General features: G+C 41.6%; 1 protein-coding gene across 2 annotated transcripts in view; it reads right to left on the reverse strand.

Annotated features, from left to right (window-relative positions):
* Positions 1 to 27,714, reverse strand: part of LOC126273009 (lachesin-like) — an 822,715-nt gene that overhangs the window by 10,118 nt on the left and 784,883 nt on the right. For both annotated transcript variants that reach the window (XM_049976377.1, XM_049976375.1), the window contains 4 exons: positions 21,932 to 22,173; positions 13,278 to 13,379; positions 8,870 to 8,978; positions 3,132 to 3,416 (listed from right to left, as the gene is read on the reverse strand). In XM_049976377.1, coding sequence (XP_049832334.1) covers positions 3,132 to 3,416; positions 8,870 to 8,978; positions 13,278 to 13,379; positions 21,932 to 22,173 — 738 coding nt within the window. The remainder of the gene's footprint in view (positions 1 to 3,131; positions 3,417 to 8,869; positions 8,979 to 13,277; positions 13,380 to 21,931; positions 22,174 to 27,714) is intronic.

Consider the following 27,714-nt stretch of genomic DNA (forward strand, 5'->3'; position numbering starts at 1 on the left):
TTTCACATCTGCAAAGATACACAAATTCTGTCTTCTGACAGTATTAAATAATGAAAAAGACGTCAAAGTATACAAAAAAGCTCATGCAAACACAATAACACATAGAAACAATCACAAAAGTAGTGATTAATCTGAGATAATTGTAGCATTGCAAGGACAGCGCTATTGTCTCCACTCCGAACTTAATACTTCAGCATGACAAGTGACTGCCATATCGACAGATCCTGTACTGGCCTTTGACGTCACTCTCTTTCGTACCTGCCAAATCTGCTTACTGAAACACGGGCAGATCTTGGCTATCAGACACGCAAGACACTCCATTCTTCAGGTAGTGTAACACTCTTCACGGTCCACTGTATCATGAATCTACAGCGAATGCCTCGATTTACAAAAATCTGCTCTGCTGAAACCAACTATCAGTTGGAAAAACGTCTTGTTGCTAGGGACTATTGTTGAGTGTAGAGTTTTGCAACAGATGATTGACGGACCGTAGCGCAACACATCACTGGCCAGCTTAATGTCGGAAAACCACTGCCAGTGAGAAGCTCTAACATCGAGACACGCCATACGTTTTCACTGTGTGGTTGACAAGCCCCACACATGTACCTTTGCTCTCCTCACGTTACAGGCCTCAGAAATTAAAATGGATGGAACAACACTAACACTGTTATTTCAAAGTATGATAACAGTAGCATAGTACAACCTGTTATATTCCTATTGCTTGAAACATATCTAGGCAACTTATGTTGCTTGTGTAAGGGAAATGGTAGAGGTCAGTGGGGGCGAGAAATTCTATCCTTGCTAATAGGTGAACGATCATCCTCATGTATATCTGGGGGAGATTCGTAGTTTAGGCGTGACTCCATTGAACTTACATTTGTCATAATTTTGATAGCTGAAGCTTTGTTTATATGAGTTAATTTATACCAGTTCTCAGCTACACCAAATTTAGAGCATTTATTTCACACGATCACATTTATAATCTATTTACTTCTATGTTCCCTTTAAATTCCCAATTTTTCGTCTTATTTTATTGAATTTCTAGTTACCTACATCCAAGCCATACTCCATAAACTACGTAATGGTGTGTGACGGAGGGTAGTTTCGGTACCACTATCTTATACCTCCAACCCTGTTCAACTCGCGAATAGCACGTGGGAAAAATAATAGTCGGGAAGCCTCTGTATTGGCTCTAATTTCTCGAATTTTCTCCTCGTGGTCAATAGGCGAGATGTATGTGGGGGGAAGTAATATTTTGTCCGAATCCTCCTGGAAAGTGCTGTCCAGAATTTCTATAGTAAATCTCTTCGTGATTCACAACGCTTCTCTTGTAACATCTGCCAGCTATATGATCCCGTGACGAAACGCGCCGCTTTTCCTTGGATCTTCTTAATCTCCTCTATCAGTCCCATCCGATAGGGATTCCAGATACATGAACAATACTCAAGAACCGGGCGAATAAGCGCCTTATAAGGCACTTCTTTCGTCGATGAGTTGCGTTTCCTTAAGATTCTTCTGACAAATCTGAGTCTGATGTCTGCTTTTCCCTCTATCTGTTTTATGTGGTCATTCCACTTAATTCACTCTGGATGGTTGCGCCTAGATATTTTACGGAAGATCTCGAAATTTTTTCAAAGAAAATTCCGCACTCGCTGTATGAATGATTCTTATTAAATAATCATTCGTAAAGCCAGTGCGGAATTTTCATTGAAAAAAAAAAATTATCAGTTCTCTGCAGGTCGTTCTGAAAATTCTTACTACCTTCTGGTGTTGCTACTTTGGTACAGACAACTGCAACATCTGCGAATAGCCTTAAAGAGCATCCAATGCTTTCTACTAGATCATTTATATATATTGTAAACAGCAACGGTCCTATCACACTTCCCTGCGGTACTCCGGATATTACTTTTACATCTGTCGATTTTGTTGCGTTAACATCGACGTGTTGAGTTAGCTATGCTCAAGTTCAAAGGAATTCTCCTAGCTTGAGTAATTTCACGTAACCCGTTTACAGTCCAAATGCTATCCCAATGGGCCCTTGAGACTGTTACTACCGTATTTCCAAACTACCATGATTTCATTATGTTTCTGTTTTCTGGGGTTTATGAATAAGAACTTCAAGAAATGAAGGGTAGCTCTATAACTTCATAAACCACTCCCTCTCTCGTACGATAGCGAGAAGCCCATATTCCACATTATTTGTGACTACTTTTACCTTCATTATGTGTCATCCCAATTTCCAAATACTTTCAGTTTCACATCATCTGTTATATATTTCATGATTCTGTTACTTTCTTCACACGTTTTCACTGCATTGTAACCATTGGTACATATCACGACCAGGTTAACCTGAATGTTATTTGTTACCATTGGCTTCCAGAATGAGATTTTCAGTCTGCAGCAGAGTGTGCGCTGATTTGAAGCTTCTGGCTGATTAAAATTGTGTGCCAAACCGAGGCTCGAACTCGGGACCAGTTTGAGTCTTGAGTTCAAGTCTCCATCCGGCACACAGTTTTCATCCTCCTGGAAATTTCTATGCTTCCAATGTCTGCTTAGTTGTGCAATCTTCAGTTACATGTTTCCCCTAGCACAACGAAGCATGGAAGGGATTTTTAGGAAGGTTGACAAGCAAACCTTACCTATTGTGTTAGTTTATTGCCAGTTTGTTGGCATATTTTGAAATTAGTGCTTCCCCAGTCGTAGCTGCTAAGTCTGACAATCACTAGAAGCTATAATTTACCCCAACTACGTCATGTTTACACTTCCTTGGACACGTTGTCCAATTTCATACTCATTTATCTCACATAGTGATCCTGACCCTGAAGCCTGCACTAGACGCAACGTTCACAGTGGAGGTAATTGTGCGGTGATGACAGATTTACCCCTGTTCATGATGATTATGAAAGAGTGGAAGAGGATGAAGCCCTGAAGTGATTATTAATGACAGAAACTTACACAGATTTAGCGAAGCCTGAGAGACGAACACATCTAGTAGGGAGACATGCCATCAAGAGGAGATACTGATACTGGAAGCAAAATTGTTAAATGGTTGTTTTAGAAATGGTCCGCATTCACTTCGGAGAGGTACTTCTTGTCCTTGCTTGTTGTGGTTTGTTGCGGATCGCACTCACCCTCGATGACGTGCACGGTGATGCTGGCGGCCCTAGCGTTGGAGGGCGCGCACGTGTAGTTGCCGGAGTCGGTGCGCTCCGCCCTCGGGATGAGCAGCTGGCTGCCGCCGCGACCCTTGCTCACAGCCACGCCGCGGTCCTCGTCGAAGTTGATCATGCGGTCGTCGTGGTACCAGAAGACGAACTCGGGCGCCTCCGTGGACCGCCTCAACTTGCATATCAGCCGCAGCTCGCTGCCGCTGCGCAGGTGCAGGTCCGGAGCTCCGGCGATCTCTGCCACCGCCTCTGATTTTCGTACAGAAACGATGTTGTTGTAAGAAGCGTAATGTTGCACCTCCATCGGAACAACTATTGTAATATCAGAGCATTAAAGGTTATAAGACACTAAAACATCAACTGTTACTCCCGTCCGGAACGGATAAATTTTCCACTTTTTCTAATCACCAGACATACGGTAATTCACAAATCAGATTTATTTTATACGTCAAATTTCAGACCACTACGACTTGCTTTGGTCATGAGCTTATCATAACGACTTCATTTACATGTTGGATCCACTTGTCTCACGCATTGCCAAACAGTATCTATCAGGTCTACCTATGTAACCAGTGTTATTAGAGGTGATAAACTACCTTGTTATGTCTTCACGGGAGGTGGAACTAGTGTCGAGAAATTATCATGAATAACGTTGCAAGTTCACAGGTAATTGTAAGTGCGAGGTAAGCCACTGAATATGCGTAATGCTGGTACATTAATAACCGGTATAGCAGCCAGAATGTTGAATGCAAGTACATAAACGTCTAGTCTAGGTGCCAGATGTCAGACTGTAGGATGGAGTTCAATGTCTGTTGCCCCTGATCGGTCGATACAGGGACGATTAGTGCTCTCTGTGGACGATACTGGAGTTCTCATCACATGACGTCCCACATGTGCACGATTGGAGACATATCTGATGATCGAGAAAACCAAGGCAACATGTCGATATTCTTTAGAGTATGTTGGGTTATAACAGTGCTATGTGGACAATATTCTCTTGTAAAATACTCCCTGGAATTCAGTTCATGAGAGTCAGCACAAACAGATAAATGGTTAAAATGGCTATGAGCACTATGGGACTCAACTGCTGTGGTCATCAGTCCCCTAGAGCGTAGAACTACTTAAACCTAACTAACCTAAGGACATCACACACGTGTATGCTCGAGGCAGTATTCGAACCTGCCACAGTAGTGGTCACGCGGTTCCAGACTGTAGCGCCTAGGACCGATCGGCCATCTCAGCCGGCACAAACAGACAGACATACAAATTTTGCAGTCAAGATGCGTTAGATAACCACCAGAGCGTTCTATCTGTTATATGAAATTGGAACCCAGACCGTAACTCCAGGTTTAGGTCCAGTTTGTCTAGCATGGTACAGGTTGGTTGCATACCCTCAACTGGCCTCTTTGTAACCAACATATTGCCATCAGTGGCAACGACTGAGAATCACCTATCATGAGAAAACACAACAGACCTCCGTCCTTTCCTGCAATGAGATCTGGCTCGACGCCACTTCAGCCGCAAATGGCTGTGGCTGGGGATCAGCGGAATGCACGCTACAGGGCGTCTGGCTCGGAACTGTCCTTAAAGCGACCGATCTGTAAAAGTTCGTTGTGTCACTGTGATGCCGACTAATACTCAAATTGCTGCCGCAGTTGTAGTACGACGCAGAATACTATTGTCTACCCTCTCGGTAGCGCTACGTGGTTGGCCAGAGCCCGGCTTCTTGCGACTGTACAGTCTCTTGACCACTGGTGCCAGCAATAAAGTACAATGGTTGACTCCTGACAAGTTGGGGTTGGGTTGTTTGGGGGAAGAGACCAAACAGGAAGGTCATCGATCCTATCGCATTAGGGAAGGATGGTGAAGGAAGTCTTCCGTGCCCTTTCATAGGACCCATCCCAGCATGGATTCAGGGAAATCATGCAAAACCTAAATCAGGATGGCCGGACGCGGGACTGAACCGTCGTCCTCCCGAATAAGAGTCCAGTGTGCTACCACAGCGCCACTTCGCTTGGTCCCTGACAAGTCTTTCGGCAACATCGCACAAGCCAAACCGGCTTCTCGTAGCCCTATTAACAAGACCTCGTTAAAACTTAGTGAGGTGTCGAAGATAGCGTATTTGTCGCCTTAAAGGCATTTTTGACTAACATCAACTCACCACCTCCACTCGTAATGGTATCTAATGCTCACGGCCGTTACAATGCGTGCATTTAAGGCAAATATGATTTGCACCCTCATAGTGGCTATGCTAGCGCAGCTCTTATGCAACTGGCTTGAAATCTGAATGGCAACATCTTACACATGTAGAACACGCCTACTAACATCTTTACGTTGCAAAATTCGTTATTGGTACTGATATTTTATCCGTCAGTGCATGTACAAATTGAGGGAATCACCAATAGAAAATATATCGAAGGACCAGATGAAAGGTAAGTGGTCAGCGCTTGGGGCAAAGATCAAGACCTGACATACATCATGAGCTCAACACAGATTTACCTAAAGTGGACTTTACGATGCTCTTGAACTTTTTCCATTGATGCTCAGCATTGTCTGAACCACTTACCTAATATTGAGTGCTATAAGTGGAATGAACTTACAAGACATTCAAACTCTGCATGACTACTCCAATAATCATGCAAAGAAAGATTGTAAACTCTTGGAAAAGTGTGGCAGAAGTAAAGTATATATTGATTCATAAATATCGCGTAACACATGACCAATACTCACTCGTATTTTTTACAGTACGATTCCGTTTGCTAACAATCGTCTAAAGCTCTGAGACGGAACTTATTTCGATTACGCTACTGTCGCCTTCGGGATATCGCTCCTGATAAAGACGCAGTGTGAACAGCATAAAACGAATCGTCTGGGGCAGCTGAACCATATTGTATAGGAAACTTACTACATGTTAAGTACAAACATTAAGTTTCATTTAACAACAGTAGGTAGGTCACTGCTGCATACCTATCACTTCGAGACAGATTTCCTACACCGCCAGCAATGGGAAACATTTCACCATGGTCGCCTCCACTGGACACTACGAAATTGCTAACCTAAAATGTAGGTCTTGGGGATCACGACCTTCTACTATTGTAAGAAAAGGAAAATCCTTCAGCCGTCAATATGATTTTATTTATTTTGTCGCTACCTGTTTCGGCTCTTCAATGCCCCATCTTCAGGCAAGTAGTTGATGCGTAAGGTGTTGACGCAATCCCTATATACACTCCTGGAAATGGAAAAAAGAACACATTGATACCGGTATGTCAGACCCACCATTCTTGCTCCGGACACTGCGAGAGGGCTGTACAAGCAATGATCACATGCACGGCACAGCGGACTCACCAGGAACCGCGGTGTTGGCCGTCGAATGGCGCTAGCTGCGCAGCATTTGTGCACCGCCGCCGTCAGTGTCAGCCAGTTTGCCGTGGCATACGGAGCTCCATCGCAGTCTTTAACACTGGTAGCATGCCGCGACAGCGTGGACGTGCACCGTATGTGCAGTTGACGGACTTTGAGCGAGGGCGTATAGTGTGCATGCGGGAGGCCGGGTGGACGTACCGCCGAATTGCTCAACATATGGGGCGTGAGGTCTCCACAGTACATCGATGTTGTCGCCAGTGGTCGGCGGAAGGTGCACGTGCCCGTCGACCTGGGACCGGACCGCAGCGACGCACGGATGCACGCCAAGACCGTAGGATCCTACGCAGTGCCGTAGGGGACCGCACCGCCACTTCCCAGCAAATTAGGGATACTGTTGCTCCTGGGGTATCGGCGAGAACCATTCGAAACCGTCTCCATGAAGATGGGCTACGGTCCCGCACACCGTTAGGCAGTCTTCCGCTCACGCCCCAACATCGTGCAGCCCGCCTCCAGTGGTGTCGCGACAGGCGTGAATGGAGGGACGAATGGAGACGTGTCGCTTCAGCGATGAGAGTCGCTTCTGCCTTGGTGCCAATGATGGTCGTATGCGTGTTTGGCGCCGTGCAGGTGAGCGCCACAATCAGGACTGCATACGACCGAGGCACACAGGGCCAACACCCGGCATCATGGTGTGGGGAGCGATCTCCTACACTGGCCGTACACCTCTGGTGATCGTCGAGGGGACACTGAATAGTGCACGGTACATCCAAACCGTCATCGAACCCATCGTTCTACCATTCCTAGACCGGCAAGGGAACTTGCTGTTCCAACAGGACAATGCACGTCCGCATGTATCCCGTGCCACCCAACGTGCTCTAGAAGGTGTAAGTCAACTACCCTGGCCAACAAGATCTCCGGATCTGTCCCCCATTGAGCATGTTTGGGACTGGATGAAGCGTCGTCTCACGCGGTCTGCACGTCCTGCACGAACGCTGGTCCAACTGAGGCGCCAGGTGGAAATGGCATGGCAAGCCGTTCCACAGGACTACATCCAGCATCTCTACGATCGTCTCCATGGGAGAATAGCAGCCTGCATTGCTGCGAAAGGTGGATATACACTGTACTAGTGCCGACATTGTGCATGCTCTGTTGCCTGTGTCTATGTGCCTGTGGTTCTGTCAGTGTGATCATGTGATGTATCTGACGCCAGGAATGTGTCAATAAAGTTTCCCCTTCCTGGGACAATGAATTCACGGTGTTCTTATTTCAATTTCCAGGAGTGTATATTGCATCACTGGTCAACATAACTGGTTACCGAGACTGTCTGCAAACTATGGTGGCAGCACTACAACAATCAATTCAGAAAACTTTGATAGAAACTTCGTTCTTATACGAGCTTATTTTTTATATCGTCAGTACAGGAAAAGGCCATTCCTACAGATTTGACAGTACATAATTGCCACATAGCGTGTCAAACGCTGCTGGTAATTTCCAGGTAGATATCGCAACACTGCTTGCTGACAACATGTACAAGAGCATTTAACCTCCATCGTTCAGTGCTTGAGAAAGGCGAAAGTCACTCGCATGACAGACAGTGGAGCGTCCTGATGACAGTTCTCACTATTATATTGGTCAGTTTGACGGCCTATTGAAAGTTCTACAGAAGTGACAGTTCTAGAAAGCCACGTATCTCCAGTCCCTGGAATCATGTGCTGGGGAGGTACTGAATATGGCAGTTTACCTTATCCGGAATTTCTTAAAGGGATACCGGATTTCTAACAGTATGTGCAAAAATGGTTAACCATTAACTCTTCATGACGTGGATACCAAACGACATATCCCTGCACGATAATGTACGAGACGACAATGCAGCTCACACAACAGACTTTCGGAGGAATGTATGGATACGTGGCTGGCTTGTCAGATTCTCAGATTTGTTATTCAAAAAGCGTGTCTTGTATGCGAAGACACTACGAATATTTCCAGACCAGCCTAGATCCAGTGATGTTTATAGACTGGCAAATCATTTATCTGAGGAATGGTACGAAATTGCTCAAGATGACATTAAAATACACTTTATCTGATGAAAGTCTCCACTACGTTTGATAAGCATCGAATTAGTGTTTCATGGTGTAATATTTTTATATCCATCAGTGTATAAAGCAGCATACGATTTTGACTTATTTCACCATGAAATCACTTGAGTTTCACTGTTTTATGTACTCTTTCCACATGTCTGAAAAACAGTAAACAAAATAATAAAGTACTTCAACCAATATCGTCCTGTTAGTTCTGTTTTTCAAGGAATAAAGAAATCTGGAACGCTACATGACACTAACCTGTGACCTTCAGTTCAACAAATATGCTGGTCGGCGGATGCGTGGAAACTTGGCATTCGTACCAGCCGGCGTCCTGTGGCTGCACGAATTTTATCTGCAAGGCCCAGCTCTGTAAATAATGAAATGTTACGTTATACATAAGACTGTGAGGGTGACAAAAAGTCCTTAAAAATACCATCTGGAATTATAGGGCTATCTGAAGAAGCAACAACATTGGAATTAAACTACATTTTGTTTACATATTAATTCTGGGCACCTTAAAACAGTATATAGCAAACCTCAGTTTTACGAAAACGTCTGCAAACACATTGAATTAACCAGATTTATTTCTACGTTCTGTTGTTAAAATTAAAGAATGCGGAAATTTCCTGTAGTTGTAAAGCCTGTTCTGAGCTCTTTGTTGATATAGCTTCACTGAGATGTCAGACTGAAGTAAATATATCGTCAATGAGTGACAAATACGGATATATCTCCAGATTCCTCCATAAAACTAATTAATTGTAATTAAATTTTCCCCGAGACTACCAGTAATGTTAAAGGCTACAACAAACCCGTAAATACGGTGTTTTCATGCTTGTATATCCCGTTACACATTTAAAGTTAGAGACGCACATGTCATTATCGACAGAATGCTTATTGCATGAACGCTCCATGATATCGAGAAACTTGCGCACAAGCTCTTCATAATAAGGATAAGCATTGACTTGCAAACTTTATTTTAAGTTGGTAGTCTTCTAACTTGTCTGCGATCCCCACGAATTCTTCCAATGTGCCAACCTCTTCATGTCAGAGTAGAACTTGCAATATACGACCTCAAATATAAGTGGGTTAAATTGTAATTTCCCTGTACCTCCAAGGATCTAACCCTCTATAGTTCTCTCTAGTACCATCGACGTTTCTCTCGCATGTCTTACCAAATGTCCTATCGCCATGTGCCTTCTTCTTGACAGAGTTTTCCATGTGTTCCTTTCCTCGACGATTCTACAGGAACTTACTCATTCATTATCTGCTCACCTAATTTGTAATTCTGTCACAGATAGTAATGGACATGGAAGAGCAGCTGAACGGAATGGATAGTGTCTTGAAAGGAGGATGTAAGATGAACATCAAAGAAAGCAAAACGAGGATAATGGAATGTAGTCGAATTAAATCGGGTGATGCTGGGGGAATTAGATTAGGAAATGAGGCGCTTAAAGTAGGACAAGCTTCTCTGTTTAGAGTATTGTACGTTTCCTATACAAGGAATCCTGAAGGTGACTTAGAACTGCTCGAAACAGAACGCCTCACTATAGCACAGTCCAAAAACATGTAATCTTTTTACTCGATATACGTTTCTAAGGCTTTCGAAACAATGGCGTATTGTACCAATTCCACAGTCAGTTCCCTGATCCTTATTCCTGCTATTATTATGAAAGTCATACTGGTGTTTTGGTAATGAAATACAGTGTGGACATTAATAAAACCGAGAAACAGCAGGGACGGATTCCTGACTGTAAATGGAGGAAGTATGGTCCTGTGAAAATATGTCCGGGACCGCATCGCTGCGATGGTAGATAGTGCTGCCGAGTGACAGTCCCTCTGCCACGTGTTCCTTGTGTGCTGCGGGCTGTGACTGATGCCCCTTACCATAAGCAGCACAATGGTCCGGTATTCATGTTGGGAAAATGCCGAGAAGGTGTTTGTGTGCGTTAAAGCAGATGGAAACGGTCGAGAAGCAACATGGCCACACCAAAACAAGTACCCTCACAGACACCAACAAAATCACACACCATTTAAAGCACATTTTGGGCGTTTTTGTGATCATGGTACTCGCAGATAGACTAAAGTGCAAGGAGGCGGCGGAATGTGCGTTCACCAGATTTGGAGAACCAGGTTCTACAGGATATTGAGACTAACCCTAGTATAAGATCCAGACAAGTAGCCCGCCGATATGGTGGTTCAAATGGTTCTAAGCACTATGGGACTTAACATCTGAGGTCATTAGTCCCCTAGACTTAGAACTACCTAAGCATAACTAACCTAAGGCCATCACACACATCCATGCCCGAGGCAGGATTGGAGCCTGCGACTGTAGCAGCAGCGCAGTTCCGGACTGGAGCCCCTAAACCGCTCGGCCACAGCGGCTGGCCCGCCGACATGGTGTGAGACAAAACACTATTATGTACATCCAGCATGACAGCCACTACCATCCCTGTTGCCTACAATCCCATGAAGGCCACTTTGTGATGTGGATGCGATGCATCCTGTAGTATGTTCTGGGAGTTGTTTTTTCGTTGCGCGTACTCCATCCGTTTCCCGACACATGTCCATAGGGGATTTTTCCTTCCATTTCCAGTCAGAAATCCGACTTCAACATCACATACTCGCCACACGCTGTTTAATTCCCAGAATTAGTTGTGTCGCTTATATGGAGTTTCAGAAGTTCGTCCACTTTTCCATATATAGTAGCTGCCCCGACAGTAGCAATTAATCCTGTAGAACCCTGAAATTGCGGATTTTTCATAATTCTGACCTATTTAGTCTTTTCCGTAATTTTAGTTCTCATGACGTCTCATGGGACCTAGAACTGCAACTACTGTAACTTCAGACGAAGGGATAGAGACTCTTGTGAGTAAATAAGTATAGAATAACGGCTGAAACAGGTATCAGGTGTTACGTAACCATTTCCGTTAGATATTTACTCGTATCATGATTTGATAATGAGAACGTTTTAGAAGTATCTGCTCCGCAAGAACGCAAAGAGGATTTGGTTTTGCTTCGTGGATATGAAAGACATATTCCTGGCTAAAATCATTCGGTCCGATATCTATATTATTAAAACACTATCCTGGGAGACGGTACTAGTTGCAGCCTCTTGGCAACATAAAATAGATTTTCAGTTTTTTGTGTAATTAATTATTGATGGAATTTAAAATTTAAAAATCTGTTATAATCAACTCATTAATAAGTGTGATGTCACATTAAGAATTTAACACAGTATGACAAGTATTACAGTTAGAAGCTCCGTTTGTGTTAAGGCAGTGTAAATGACAGCGCGCAAATACTTGGGCTTCATTCATCGAGTATTGGAGAATGACAGCACTTAGCGACTGCCAACACAGTACACAAATAGTTTCAAGCCATTACGAAGGTTTCTCTTGCTAACGTACCCTGCAAAATGATGGAAGTAAAAAGTTTGTTGTCCATTACATTTTCGCTGTTTCTGCAGCCAGACTTCCGCATCAGGCATGGCGTTTTAATTTACTGCTTTACTACTAACTCTGTTCGCCACACAGTTCGCAAACTATATCCACGTACACTACTAAACGTACCTGCAAACGTATATCGCAGTACAACAAATAATTCAGTAGATATGATGTCATAAATATATATATGCATGAAAAATTGGATTGTGCTGCAAATGGTGCACAGATTTTCCATTTTATATTCATTCACTTCGACTGCCAACAAACTGTAAGAATTATTTCCAACTTTCCCTTATTTCTCGCTTCCATGCTTAAAGGCAAATGTTTAACTCATTAAATTACTTGTAAAGTAATTGGACAATCGAAACCCTTTTGCATATGAGAGTCCGATACTTTCAAGAATTGGTGTTTGTTTGTTGTTACACCTGGGACTGCTTCCTGATACATTATGCAGTGACAAACAACATACAAATCTCAGGTAATCCAGAGCATTTTTACTACTGCGTCACCAAAAATCTACTTCCGTGAATAAACATAGTTTACGGTGTACGACAGTATGTATAGACGAACATAATACCGCTATAGATATTGGACAGAGTTAAAATTTATCTTCCCGTAACTTCTGCCTCCGTCGATATGTTTGCACGAGGGGTCCCTATAACCTTCACCGATTTAAAAAAAAAAAAATGTCGAGGTCTGTTTCTCTGGAGGGTGGATTATTTATTGTTCTTCTCCCGCCACATGAAAATTAGCTTTTTTCTCTAAGTCATAGCGTTTTGCGTTAATCACCTAATTTGCAAGTCACTTTCTGATCTAGTGGCCTCTGAGTCCGGTGTTTATTATGCAATATATGTGAACACAATGAAAATGTTCAATGAGTGACAAATAATACCTTTGTAATTGTAATAGCTTCTAACAGCAATGGCTTATGACAGCGTACTATTACGCTTTTGGAAAAAGGATTGATCATTTTACTTATTGTAAAGTTTGGGGAAATTATGGTTGTATTTATTCAAACACAAACAAAAATTACCAATAAACAGTTCTTATGTACAAAACTTATTATTGTTCGCATGTCAGCAGAATTAAGTCCACAGTTCGTGAAACAGTTATCCGTAAACGAAGAGATTTTGAGAGAAGATAAGGAAATGAGGAATTGGGTTAGTACAAGGACAAGCGCAACACGCTTAAGATTTTCTGAGGTTTTAAAAGTGTGAGCTTACTTGAAGGTGCCTAGCGTGCACAATCTGGAAGCGACTGTCACTGCTGTATGTTGCTAGGCCAACCGTTAGTAGCTGATAGTCCTTCCTTCGTATCCAGGACACCTGCAATAGATAATTTTAGGAAAAAAAATAACGAAGCAAAATAACAATAACTACACACTGAAATAATACACATTACATCCGTCCAATCTCTAAGGGAATGGAAGTCAATTAATTTTGAAATTGTGACTACATTTTACCTCCTTTTAAACATTTAGCATTAACCTTTCTTCTGCGTCGTTGTAGGGATGTAAATACTGATAGTTTGTGGATTCGCAAATATAGTTGGTTTGGATACCACATAATTTTTTGTTGAAAATATATAAACACACAGGTTGAGTCATCTAGAACTTGCACCTCAAATATTGCGAAAATGGAAAGTGCTACTGATGTGCGGTTTTAACAGAATGGACTGGTAATCAGGGCTCGTTTTTGTAACCAATGAACAGATTGTAATAATACTTTGAAAGTGTATACATCGTGCAAAAACACCCTTTGTTAAATGGGACAATGCCTTTTGACATTAACTCATTGATAGGAGCGTAAATTAGAACGTCAATGGCGCTCATTGCAGGATTCTAGTGCGAGTCGTTTACGAGATATCGAATTTGGAAATTGTTTCCACCATTCAAACTGCGTAGTTGCTAGGTACGATGTTGTTACGTTTGCTTACTGTGCGCTTGTGTGTTCCTTGTGTGCACTGACACTTGTCAGGTAATTCGTAACAGTCCAACCAGTAGATGGTGAGAGGACGATGGGATTTACCTATGGAGAAGAAGCCGACTTACTCATGGTGTACGGATAATGTGGGAAGACTGGAGTTCGTGTTTGTACAGTGTATGCTTCATGATATCCCAGTACACGTAAACCATGTTGGCAACTAAAAATCAATCTCATCAATCAAATACGTTAATGTGATAGTGTAAAACCTATATGACGTAACAGAAGGAAGTAAGTGACAAAAGAAGAAGGGAAAATCAATGTTCTTGTTGCTATTCCATTTCATCCGCACTTCAGCTTCAGCGCAATAGCAAGAGTGACCTACGCATTTTCCATCGACATAGGTGCAATGCCTATCACATCTCTACACATTGAGAGCTGCGCGGAAACGATTGTGAGAATTCTGTTAACTTCTGTACGTGGTCATTAGGACAGGGTACTACAGATGTATCAGGTATCTTGTCTAGTGATGAAGCCACGTTTACCAATCACGGCAAGGTAAATAGCCGAAACATTCGCTATGGGTCTGTTGACAATCCCCGTTGGCTTCGTCAGACGGAACGTAAACGCCAATGGAGTGTAAACGTGTGGTGTGGGATTGTGAAACACAGGCTTCTCGGCCCATGTTTAATTGGCGGAACGCTAAACGTGCCCAAATATCGAAGCCTCCTAAAACACCATCTTCAATCGACGCTATAAGGCGTTTCTCTTCAGACTACGAGCAAGCTGAGGTACCAACGTGATGGCTGCCCAGCCCATAGTACATGGAGTACTACAGCATGTTTCCAAATCGTCGGACTGGACGCAGAGGACCCTGGCCGACCCGTTACCCTGATTTGACGTCTAGAGTTTTTTTTTTTTGTATGGAAAATTGAAATGCACTGTCTGCACCGTCATGCCGACTACAACCGACGATAGGTAACGTCGTATTACTGCAGCCTGCTGGGACATCTCCCTGAAATGCTAGCACAGGTGCAGCAATAGTTCCATATCAGACGGGAAGATTGTATTAGCGCTGCCGGTGGTCATTTTAACCACAATATGTGATGCTCACCTGTCTCTTTACTGGTCAGAATCCACAGCACACACATCCATGCCCAAGGAAGGATTCGAACCTACGACCGTAGCGGTCGCGCGTTTCCAGACTGTAGAGCCTAGAACCGCTCTGCCACCCCGGCCGGCTTTTGTTGTTCTTTATTGTGTGCTACCTCAGTTACTGAACAGCTGTCGGCATGCGAAATTTTCAAAGTACGATATCTCGCAAACAACTCGCTCTAGGACCATACAACAAAGACCACTGACATTCTGATTTACTCTACATTCACTTTGTTAATGTCAATAGAATTAGTTCAACTAAAAAATTTATATGTTTGCACAAAAATACACTTTATAAGTATTATTACAGTCTTTTTATTGGGTAACAATACGAGCCCCTGACTACCAATCCATTCTGCGAAAACCGCACTTACCATTTTCGCAATTTCTCCTCTGCAAGTTTTAGGCCGTTCACCCTGTATACTCCGTTAGGAACCCTGTTTTCCGCTACATCTTGTACCTCGTGTTTTCAAACTGTTACTTTCGTTACTTTGGTTTAGGTATAAGATGTTCGAGATTTTATTTCAGAAACTGGACCAAAAGATTTCTCTAAATATAACAGTAAAACGTTTTATTCAGTGATGAATTAACAGCTCTTGTACAATAGTAGGAATTACCTCCATCGAGATCTCCTCATTTCACCGCTAGCCGATATTTAGTTGTTACTGTCACTGCTGGCCAACGAGATTGATAGATATTTAACGGGAAACAGAAAATTTAACCAGGCTGTAGATCTGTACCATTATATTAGTTAGCCAGGATGTAACACAAGTGAAGTAAGAGAACGAACAGGAGATAAAGATGTACAGGAAAAAATGAAAGTAAGGTTACCTTGGCTATCACACTCTCAATGGCATTCAAACAACTGATGGTATTCCTATCCATAAGAGAGGCTAAATAAAAAATCACTAGAAGATTTAGTGAGAAAATTACAACATATGATGAAGCAGTGCATCTTCAGGTTGTACATTAATTTGTTTCATGCATATATTCTGAAATTACGAGAAATAAATGAGTCATATGGAGAGTACATATGTAAAACGTCCGGAGTTTGACTTTTTTTAAAAAGGGCGTTTTCAGTGCTATTGTGTTCTCACTACTTTGCTGCAAATCCTTGAACTTGTCGAAGCGGAGGAAATGTTTCAAACATTCATTACTAGAAGCTGCATTGTACCTGTGCCTAATAGCACGTCCCTCAGGCGTCCAAAATGCCACTCCAATGCTTACAACTGACGTTTTTCATTTTAAAAATGCTACTGAAACATTGTTGTCAATGCAAGCGTGTGACATCTCCGAAAGCAGCATTATCAAAGTGTCTTATATGTCGAAGAACGAGTAAAAACAGTTACTCTGAAACACAACAGGAAAATGTCATTGTACACAAAGGAAGAAAGACTGTGGCAGTTGTATGTCATGCTGTACTTCATCACTTCATCTGAAAGAAGAACCATGATTATTAGAGATTTCTTGACGGTGTTTCTGTTTTTTCCTCAACAGCATAGGGAGTTTTAAAGTAAACATCTGATCCCAAGAATAGTGTTGTTAAAGAATCAGAAGTTAGAATTCAGAGATTCTTTTCGCGAATTTAATTTTTTTGGAAAAAAATGTAAAAGAATTGAGCAATGATACTTCTTAACTATAGATTTATTGGTCAAAATATTTCTGCTGTACATCGCAGATAAAAAGTAATGCCTCTGTATTAATGGCACTTGGTACAAGTATGTTATTGTCAGCTGCAACCAGCCAGTTTCTTTGTATGACATTTACAACGTTCTTAACAAGTATTGAGTTCCTAATTTCTCATTACTTTTTGCAGTGATGAGGTGGGCATCCTAATTCTGTGGTACCAGAATGCATCCTCAAATTTTTGGATGCAAACAAGTTCCGTACAAAATGAGGTAAATGTATTTGGTGTCTCTTGAGAAATATGAGATATGGCACCTAGAACGTTTTCTGGTACCACCACTCACACGATCCCCGTAGGAACAACACAATCCCTTTATCTTCATTAGTCCTTTCCTTACGGAAGAATGTGCTGGCACCAATGTCCTTCTCAAAAGTAACCATCCATGGGTTTGTCTGAAGTGGTAAATGGAGAACAGAAAACCTATGTCTCGAAAGCGGTGGGACAGAGATTTTAATCATACTCACACCAAATTCTAGAACTGTGTTTTAAACTTTGTTCCATCTAGCGCAGAAGAAGACAACGAGAAAACTACTTAGCCGATCATACGACGAAAATAGTAGTCACATTTTCGCACGGTGTACTCCATTAATAGTTTAAATGCCCCATAAAGCAGTGTTTGGCCTCAGAGGTCTTTTGCAGCATAATCGGAGAATATATTTTGCTTCCAGCAAATGACCGAGAAGGATTTTAGATTATAATGACAAAAATATTGTATGTAATTTAGTTTCTTGAAACCAAATTTATGTCTGAAAAAAGTTGTATTTAATTGTGAGACCTTAACATTTCCCGGCGAGTTGAATGTTCAAATAACTTACGGCTTTGCTGCCGGGTGACGTCGTCGACCACCGCCGATATTTCGAAAGGAGCACACCCTGCCATTCTCAAGGCACAAATGCAAAAAGGAAGCAATGTGCAAGGAAATTTAATACCTCGGTTCACAGAGGAGAAACAAGCAAGATACCACACACAGTAACCGCAAAGTAAACAAATCACAGATAACCAACATCAGAAATGTCGATAGTTACTATTATTCAACAGGTGAGGTAGCCCTAATTGAGGTTAAGTTTGGTGTCGAGTTAACAAATTTGTTTCGACATGTGCTGACTTCCACTTACTTTTTATTCAAAGGTCAGTACTACGAACAGACTGATGGAGTTGCAATGGGAAGCCCATTGTCACCTATTGTGGCTAATTTGTTCATGGAGGACTTTGAGGAACGTGCATTGGAGTCAGCAGTCTTGAAACGTGGGTGCTTTTTCAGATATGTAGATAATACTTTCGTTGTTTGGCCTTATTGTAGTGAGAATTTAAACCGGTTCTTGGAACACCTGAATTCAATCCACCCAAATATTGAATTTGCTATGGAGGTGGAGGAGAATGGATGCCTTCCCTTCCTTGATGTTTTGGTCAGAAGGAAGACTAATGGTACGTTGGGACATTCTGTTTATAGGAAGCCCACCCACACTGACTTGTATCTGCGAGCTAATAGTTGTCACCATCCAGCTCAGCGTGAAGGCGTACTTCGTACCTTAGTTCACAGGGCCAACGTTATTTCAGACATTGAAAGTTTGGCGGTTGAGCTATCACATCTCGAAGGCACCTTTCGTCAGAATGGTTTTAGTGAGAGGCAGATCAAATGTGCGTTGCGCCATCAGCCTTCTGTGCAACGGGTGACTGATGATAGTAACGAAGTGGCACCTAAGTCTACGGGCTTTTTGCCTTAAGCAGGAACCATTTCTAACAGGATTGGCCGCATTTTGCGGAAATTTGATGTGAAATGTGTTTTTCGACCACCTTCTAAGATTAAGGCCCTGTTGGCGTCCCTAAAAGATGATCTTGGTTAGCGTAAGGCTGGTGTCTATCGGATTCCTTGCAGTTGTGGTATGTCATATATTGGTCAGACAATCAGGACTGTGGAAGACACGGTTACAACAGCCGAGCAAATCCGCTATTGCAGAACATTGCCTCGACACCGGTCATCCTATGGAATACAACAACACGGAGATTCTGGCTTCCACGTCCAGCTATTAAAATAGTGTTATTAAGGAAGTGGTTGAAATCAAACTATCAAGCAACCTTATAAACAGAGATAGTGGATTTTGTCTAAATGCTGCTTGGAATCCGGCTCCGTCTCTCATCAAACAACAGAGGGACGGAATTAGGGCTACCTCACCTGTTGAATAACAGTAACTATCGACATTTCTGATGTTGGTTATCAGTGATTTGTTTACTTTGCGGTTACTGTGTGTGGTATCTTCCTTGTTTCTCCTCTGTGAACCGAGGTATTTAATTTCCTTGCACATTGCTTCCTTTTTGCATTTGTGCCTTGAGAATGGCAGGGCTGTCGAAATATCGGCGGTGGTCGACGACGTCACCCGGCAGCAAACACGTAAGTTATTTGTATTTAATTGTTCTCACATAGTACATTCTTTTGCAGTCAGTGGAAATATTTTTTTGCCTCTAGTGAAACATAGCAGTATTTCTTCTAACTTGCTTAAAGAAAATCTAAATCTTGCAATTAGTGGTCATAATCAATGTTTTGCTTATGGTAATGAAAAACTGACCATATTAAAATCATTCAAAACAGCGATAAGAGTAGATGATTGTTCGTAAATACTAGGAGAAACAGAGAAATACGCAAATGGCATTGCTGTCCTCTCGTAATATGAAGAACTATAAAAGGATATGTCTCGTGAGCGCAGACCTTGACACTAAATCAAAGGAAGACAAAACTACAGAGGAATGATAGAAATGAGAATAGCGTCAAATCTAATGTAAAATTTGGATGCAGATGGTTACTGACAATTATGAGGATTAATAAGAGACGAAAAAGGTCTTTCGAGAATCAGTGACAAAAGAATAGTGGGAACCGTAATTACAGATTCAGGGAGGTAGGAAATTAGGTGTGACATGAGGTAATAACTTATACTGCGTTACAGGGATCAATATAGGTCAAAAATTTTGGAGATGGACAGGAGCTGATATGCAACAAGGAACTGAGGACGTTTGGTTAAGTTTTACTCCTGCAAGACGACCGGGCCTAATCATCATCACCGATTCCGTTCAGAGATATGATGCGGGTTAGGTGACAGTAGTGGAACCTCCAGGTGGCCAAGCGTTGAGAAAAAATTTGCGTTTTCAGCTTGCGTCGGGAGAGATATGAGCCACTGGTCGTAGCATGGTTTCCATTCAGCGACTGGCTCAGCGAGAAAAGTGCTTAATAGTAGTCTGAGGGTCGTGGAATCGCGATCTTATGCGCCAATCTGCTATTTTAAATTTTTGCCTTACTTACACTGCAAATAAACCGATATAATGCTCAATATATTGTACTACATAGGATTAAAACCTATGAGCCGGAGAAAATATTTCTTCTGTTAAGAGTCTTGGCGAGGAAAAAAAAAGTCCCTAATTACGTGACAGAATTTTCAAGGTGAAGGATGATTACTATCGTGCAATACCAAAATGATTTCCCACAAAAGTACATCAGTTGTGCAACTTTGTGATGTCTATTTCTATCGTCAGCTAAAGAATTTGATCAAAAACCCTGAAACTCTTCTTATCTCATCGAGAGAGAAATAAATCAAATCCAGAGAAGACTGTATCAATAAACATATGTTCCGTTGTACGTCGCAAGGTATACTCGCCAATATTTGAAGCTATGGTGCGTTACGCACATTTTACTGTCAAACGGTGTGATGAGAGGGGACCTTTTATGAACCTAAATGAAGTTTATATCTGTACAGAAACTTTAAATGAAGCAAGTAATCTGCATCTACGCCTACATGGTTACTCTGCAGTTCAAAATTAAGTGCCTGGCAGAGCGTTCATCGAATCACCTGCCAACTCTACCTCTGCCGTTCCATTCTGGAATGGAGAGTTGGAAAAACGAACTCTAAAATACTACTATGCGAGCTATGATCTCTCTTATTTTATCTTGCTGATCATTTCTCACTGTGTTGGAGAGCACCAAAAGAATATTTTCGCAATCGTAGGAGAATGTTGAAGAGGCAAATTTCACGAGAAGATCCTGCTGCAGCGAAAAACGCCTTTGTTTTAATGCTTGCCACCTCAGTTAAAGAATCATGTACGTGGCGTTCTGTCCCCTAGTTTGCAATATTACAAAACGAACTGTCCTTCTTTGATCTTTTTCGATGTCCTATGTCGGACCAGACCTATGCAGATCCCACACAGCACAAGTCTCCAGGATACGGTGGACAGGCTTGGTGTACACAGCCTCTTCACTACAGTCGTTGTTGCGTTACTCATAACGTCATGTATGTCACTGTTCCAGTTTCAGTTATTCGTGACTGTAATGTCTAAGTATTTTCTCGAACTTACACCTTCAGATTTGTGTCATTTATCACGTAACCGAAATTTAGCGGATTTATTTTAGTACTCACGAAGCCGAATTTACACTTTACATTATTTAGTGTCAAATGCGGCGTTTACAACGTGTGCAAGATGCTGAGAAAATTACTTTTTCCCCTGGTTTTACGATGTATATTACCCCAGAAAGCGTAAATCATCAATTGTAAAATATTGAAAGTATCTCATTTTATATACGACGGTTTCTTGTAACACATTGAATTCCTTCCTCGAAATGTATCTGCAATCGTAAATCTTCTTTTGTCTTCCCTTTCCTTCCCTTTTATGAAAATTTTTGTAAATATAACATATTGAGCATTATCCCAGTTTACTTCCAGTCCAAATAACGTAAAAATTAAAATAAACGAAGGCTTTCCGCTTAGCTATTCGACCCCATGACGTTAGGATTACAGTTCTGTGTTCTTTCGCCATCACCGACGGCTACCTGTGACCTTCGCTAACATAAACAGCTGATGCCTCACCTGACTTGCACCAAAAACGCTATTTCTTTCTAAAAGCATAGTCATCTAAAGCTGCCACTTCTGTCACTTTCATTTCCTACCAAACCTTGCATAAACCGTTAATTTCGACTAAATCGATGATGACGGAGAGCCACGGTCCCCTTGTGAGGTGAAGAGGTTGACACAAGAGAGCTAATCGTGTCTAGCCGCATAAAATCAGTCAAGGAAGATGATAAGGAAGGGCAGAAGAATCACTTTAGTGTTCGTGTGTAGGAGCAGCGACTCACCACTCCGGAGGCAAATTTGCGCACGACACACGGCAGGGTTGCCGTGCCGCCCACCTGCGCCACCGCCACGGTCGAGTTCTCGGTGGCGAATATGGAGGTGGGCGCCGGCGCGGACCGCAGCGCGTTGGCCCCGGAGGCGGCGGCGGCGCCGGCCGCTGCAGAGTCGGCTTCGTGGTGCTTGCCGCCGCCACCGCCGCGGTGCACGCCGGCGTCGTAGCTGCGCGCCTCGCGGCTAGGCAGCCCTGCAACACACGGCAAGACCATCCACGTAAGGCAAATACTGTGTTGCAGTATCGTGTCACAGCACGCTATTTACACTGCGTTCTGCAGGGCGTTGTTTCAGGTATAGTGTTTGATGCACTTGGACAGTCACAAGTACATTGACAGTTACAAATACAGCAATTATGAACAAACAATGAAATAAACTAAAGTCGACGATCGCTGTCCAGGTTTCCCTACCAACCAGCTGCTTTACGAATAGTCTGATGCAGTTTAGGTGTACTTTTTCTTCCATCTAACCTCAGTAATGTAGAACACGTCACGAAAAGTAGTAGATAAAAATGATCTTATGGCACTGTTGCCCGGGAGGCCCCATTCTGGGAAGTTCGGCCGCCAAGTGGGAAGTCTTATTTCAGTCGACGCAAAATTGGGTGTCTTGTGTACCGGTGATGAGGATGAAATGACGATCAGGACTACACAACACTCAGTCCACACTCAGTCCGTTACCACTCAGCTAAGCAAGCGGACTGCGGTAGTAGATTATACATATTTACAAAACCAGAGATATGCTGGCGTTCGTTCCGCAGATCCTAAGTGAATCTGTGCTTATGCATGTCAAACAAGTAAAGAAAACAATAGTTTCGTTTAGGAGGTAATAACAAAGTTGCTAAAAAACATTGTAGTACACAGTGAGGTGCCTATGACAGTTATTTTGCTGTTGAGTCAACACACAATCAAAGAGAAAATCGTTTAACAGCCCTTACTTACGTTTATTAGAGTACTCTACAGAAGTGCGGAAGTGCAATGTTGTGTGACATTCAACTACTTAACATTATAAATACTATAATCACATAAATCTCTCTTAGTATGTATGGATCTGATGTATAGTCGATTGATGTGTAACAGTTTATGACGTTCAGAATGCTTGACTTGATTTATTATATTTTCGGACCAAGCTATTTGTGGATTAATTATAAATGGATATAGCAATGAAATACTGAAACTAGGAATGTGAATACAGTAGATTTCGAAAGATCTTAGACATATCACATTATTATACAGAGCAGTCATAAACAGTCTGAAAAGCTTGTAAGGATGTTGTAAGGTAAATTCTCCTGAGAAATAGTTGTTAAGGTAAAAGTTCGATACTTGGTGCTGTTACCGAGTTATTTAGCTCAGAAGTTAGTCAATAAGGCCGCTCTTCGTGCATATTCCAACTGCTCGCCATAGATCGTAACCCCAAACGCGTTCTCCCTTTAGTTTCCTAAAGCCGAACAAGAGACCGAATTAAAACTATTTGAAATACAATGATATTTCTTCAAGTATACCATTTTATCTTGAAGAAAATTGTATATATTTTTATAACTGTGTATGTATAATGTGAACCGTTATGACATACGTTGTCCGTCGTGCACCGTGTTGAACCTTGAAACTGAAGAAGGTTCTACCATGGATCATGTGATGTTTGCAAATAGATGAATGATGCTTAAATGTCGTAATGATTTTTCCTACGTTCAGAATAGAAATTTACGTTATTTTCCAATAGCTTCTGTTTCAAAACGTATTTATCCTGTAACTGGTTTTTAACGATACTTAAGTTTAATTTGATTTCACTGACTGATTATTGGTGTGCAACCGGCCTCTGTGGTCGCGCGTTTCTAGGCACTTCAGTCCGGAACCACGTGCCTGCTACGGTCGCAAGTTCGAATCCCGCCTCGGGCGTGGACGTGGGTGATATTCCTAGGTTATTTAGGCTTAAATAGTTCAAAGTCTAGGGGACTTATGTCGTCAGATGTTAAGTCCCATAGTACTTAGAGCCATTTGAACCATCTTTTATTGGTGTGCAGCAGAATTAGGGTGTAGGATACTAAACACAATAGATTTTATCGAATGTAACGCTATGAAATTTCAATCGAATGTTTCTTAGTAGTACTTTACTACATTGTACCATGGAACTTGTTTTCACGTTTGAGGAGAAACGCTAATTTTCTGGAGAATTATTTGTACTTTCAGAAAAAGGATTGAGAATCTTGCAATTTGAATGCCATCATTTATAAAAGGAATAAGAAAGTATATTAAACTTCCTTTAGAACTGAATATCTGAAAAATGTACCAAGATACATTTCTGTCCCCTAACAAAAGTGGTTTTTCCAATATGTAGTGTGAATAGCCCACGTAATTAAAAAAAATAGTATATTAAAGGATACATTACTGTAGTCGGTCAAACGGATGATGTCGTCACAACTTGTGCGTCAAATCATATTCCATCAGAAACTTTACATACTTTAACAATAACTGCACAGCTTAAGAGACCTACGATACTGAACGACTGGATATCGCATTTCTCACAGGAACAATTAATGAGACTAGTTATTGACAATATAAATAATACCAATATAGCAAGGATAACACAATCTAAACTTTTCCAGGAACGTGTACAAGACACATTTACTTTAAATGTCAATGCAAACGACAACTTCCTTTATCCAAGCAACGCTGCCGAAATCACTTCGATTTAAACATTAGTTGAAAGAGATAGAACTGAAAAGGGTACCGAATCGAGACTCATCTGGTCATGAATTTGCACTTCTACTAGTCATTCTACCTAAAACACTTGTAGCATTTACCAAACATACAAAATTAATAGATGTACTCAAATAGAAGTGACTAGCAACGACAGCGGTATGGTAATGACTGATCCCTGGAGATCGGGCACAAAGTCTCTGTGGCAGTTTTATAACCGTTACTCACGAATTAATAATCAAGTATATTATTCTAGCAGTCATCAGTTTTAATGTGATTCCTCCCGGCACAGAACTATTTGTAGTAAAGTGTAAATCACTGTACTCAAACTCTTTGATTTACCCAGTGCAGCAGTTACTATGCCCTCAAGAATCATTTTGAGATTGAAAGCTGCTAGGAAACAAGTCTTTATAGATGAAACAATTGGCCAAGTTAAAAATCGAACTCTTATCACTAGTACTGAAGTGGTGTATAGGCAGAAATGTTGCACCGATGAACTTTCAGTCTTCAGAACCATCCACTGGCCTGTCAGCTACGTCCAGTCAGTTGCATCTCAGTGGAGTTTTAGTTTGACCACTCCTCCAGACAAGTTATAATTGCGCTTTGAGCTTCGCAGCTTCTGATCAAGCCAAGTTACAGGACAGCTGACGGCTACAAGAAGAACATAGTCTCTCTCATCATGCGAATACTGTAGAGTTCTGTTTCTTTCCCTGCGCTCTGTGTTCGGCAAATAACCTATGTTTTTTTATAAATCTTTATTTTTTATACATCTTTATTTTATATTTCGTCTTTCGTCATATGACATGAGAATCAGTTTATTATCTGGCGATGAGACGGTTTCTACTGTCTTCATACCCAGACTTATTCCTTTCGACATATGTTTTCTGAGTAGGTTAATGCTACCCGCCATATATTCCTCTTTTGAGTCAATCTCTTCCGCTAAGGTGGCTATTCTTTTATCCTCTGCACTCCCTCTATTACCATGGTAGTTATTCCCCGATGTCTTAACACGTGTCCTACCTTCCTATACCTTCTTCTTCTCAGTGTTTCCCATGCGTTCCTTCTTCAGTCCTGTGGAAAACAACCTTATTTCTGTTTTATTAGTGTTCCTCCTGCAGCACCACATCACAAATGCTTAGATTCGCTTCCTGTCCTGTTTCCCCTTGTGCATAGTTCAATAACATGCAATTACCTGCTCCTAATGCACATTTTCATAAGTTTTTTCCACAAATTAAAGTCAGTGTTTGATAGTAGTGTACCTCTCTTAGCTGGGTATGCCCTCATTGCTTGTGCTACTCCGCATTTTAGTTCCTTCTTTCCTCGTCCCTCGTGTGTTGTTTTGCATCTACGATTTCAGAATAGCAGAATACCTTAGATTCGGCTACTTTATGGTCATCATTTTTTGATGTTACGTTTATTATAAATCTCATTTATACTAACCACTGTGTTTGTTTTCTTTTGTACCCGACAGACTATTCGTTCCCTTCGCCAACTACGGTAATTCTCCACGCATTTATGGAGCATAGAAACGTCATCATGGAACCTTATCAATGATATCCTTTCACAATGACGCTGAATCCCGCTGTTGAACCCTTCTTTTCTATCTGTCTTCGTACATGTATCGACTGAAAAGTAGTGGCAAAGTCTTCGTCCCTGTCTTATACTCTACCTAATCTGAATATTCCGTTATTTGTCTTCCACCTTCATTTTCCCCTCTTTCTTCCTGTACTGATTTATTTTGTCATATATTTTGCCTATTTATTCTTTTCCTTTTAGAGAATTTAGAACATCTTGCACCATTAACATTGTCAAACGCTTTCTCTACATCAACAAATCTTACGGTGCCTTGAGGTTTCTTAATTCTTACTTACATTAGCAAGCACAATATTAGAAATGCTAACTGGTGCCTTTAATTTGATTAAAATTAATAATTTTAATGATATCATTATCTCAATTCCAATACTGAAAATGGCCTAATAATAAAAACTATTCCATCTGCTCTCAGATCGCGGCATCGTGATACAGTAGTAATTTCAGCATGCTTGGATTATACAATACATACATACCATTAGTCGTAGGAGCAACCAGAAATGAGCAGTGTGATCGAACAAACGTTTTTCTCGTTCCTCCATTCTTATTATTCCCTCTTGGCTATTTGTACGTAACGTATATTACCAGTCTGCCCTTATACCTATTCTTCTCCGAACTTCGAAAATTTTGGTCCACTTTACACTATAGAAAGATTTCCCTGGATCTCCGATTCCTACGAACATATCCTGATTTATCTAATTCTGGCATCCATTATCAGTCGCAAAGTCTGTCTCAGTGGCGCCTTTACGTTTGTGAAACAAAAACGGATCATCTAACCAATCTTCAGTTTTCTTTTCGATTCCTCTATATAGCATTCTTGGCAATGGCAGTACGAGCTGCTTAGCTCATTGTACGACAGTTGCCAAACTTACTTGTTCTTGGCATCTTTGAGACTGTGCGAATGACATTTTTGCGAAAGTTCGATGAGATCTCTCACTGACACCAACACACCATATTGACCAGTCTGTTGGTTGCCAAACTACCACAGTGTCTATAAAAAGACAGTTTAATTTTGGAAAAAAAATATATGTCTCTCTTTTAATACATTTCTTTCGTACAATAGCGTTTGTAAGAAATTAACAAGTATTACAACAGCACACGTCAATATGTACATGTTTTGCTGCATCCATTCTACTATAACAGAAAGGCCTAGAGTGAGATTTAATAGAGAAGTCTTTTGTTGTTTCTTAGTGGTAACGTGTTACTCCAGCTGTCACCGGTGATAATAACGGACCAGTACTTCGTGTAAGTTAGGACGTTCCGCTTTTTATCTCTTTCATATACTTCTTTACATAGGCAGGACGACAGGAGACAAACAATGTTTCTACTCTTATACATAAAAGTGATATAATTGTAAAGGATTGGGTTGGGTGGTTGTGGGGGAGGAGACCAGATAGCGAGTTCATTGGGCTCTTCGGATTAGGGAAGGAAGGGAAGGAAGTCCGTCACGC

Source organism: Schistocerca gregaria, chromosome 5, assembly GCF_023897955.1.
Source record: "Schistocerca gregaria isolate iqSchGreg1 chromosome 5, iqSchGreg1.2, whole genome shotgun sequence".
NCBI lineage: Eukaryota > Metazoa > Arthropoda > Insecta > Orthoptera > Acrididae > Schistocerca > Schistocerca gregaria.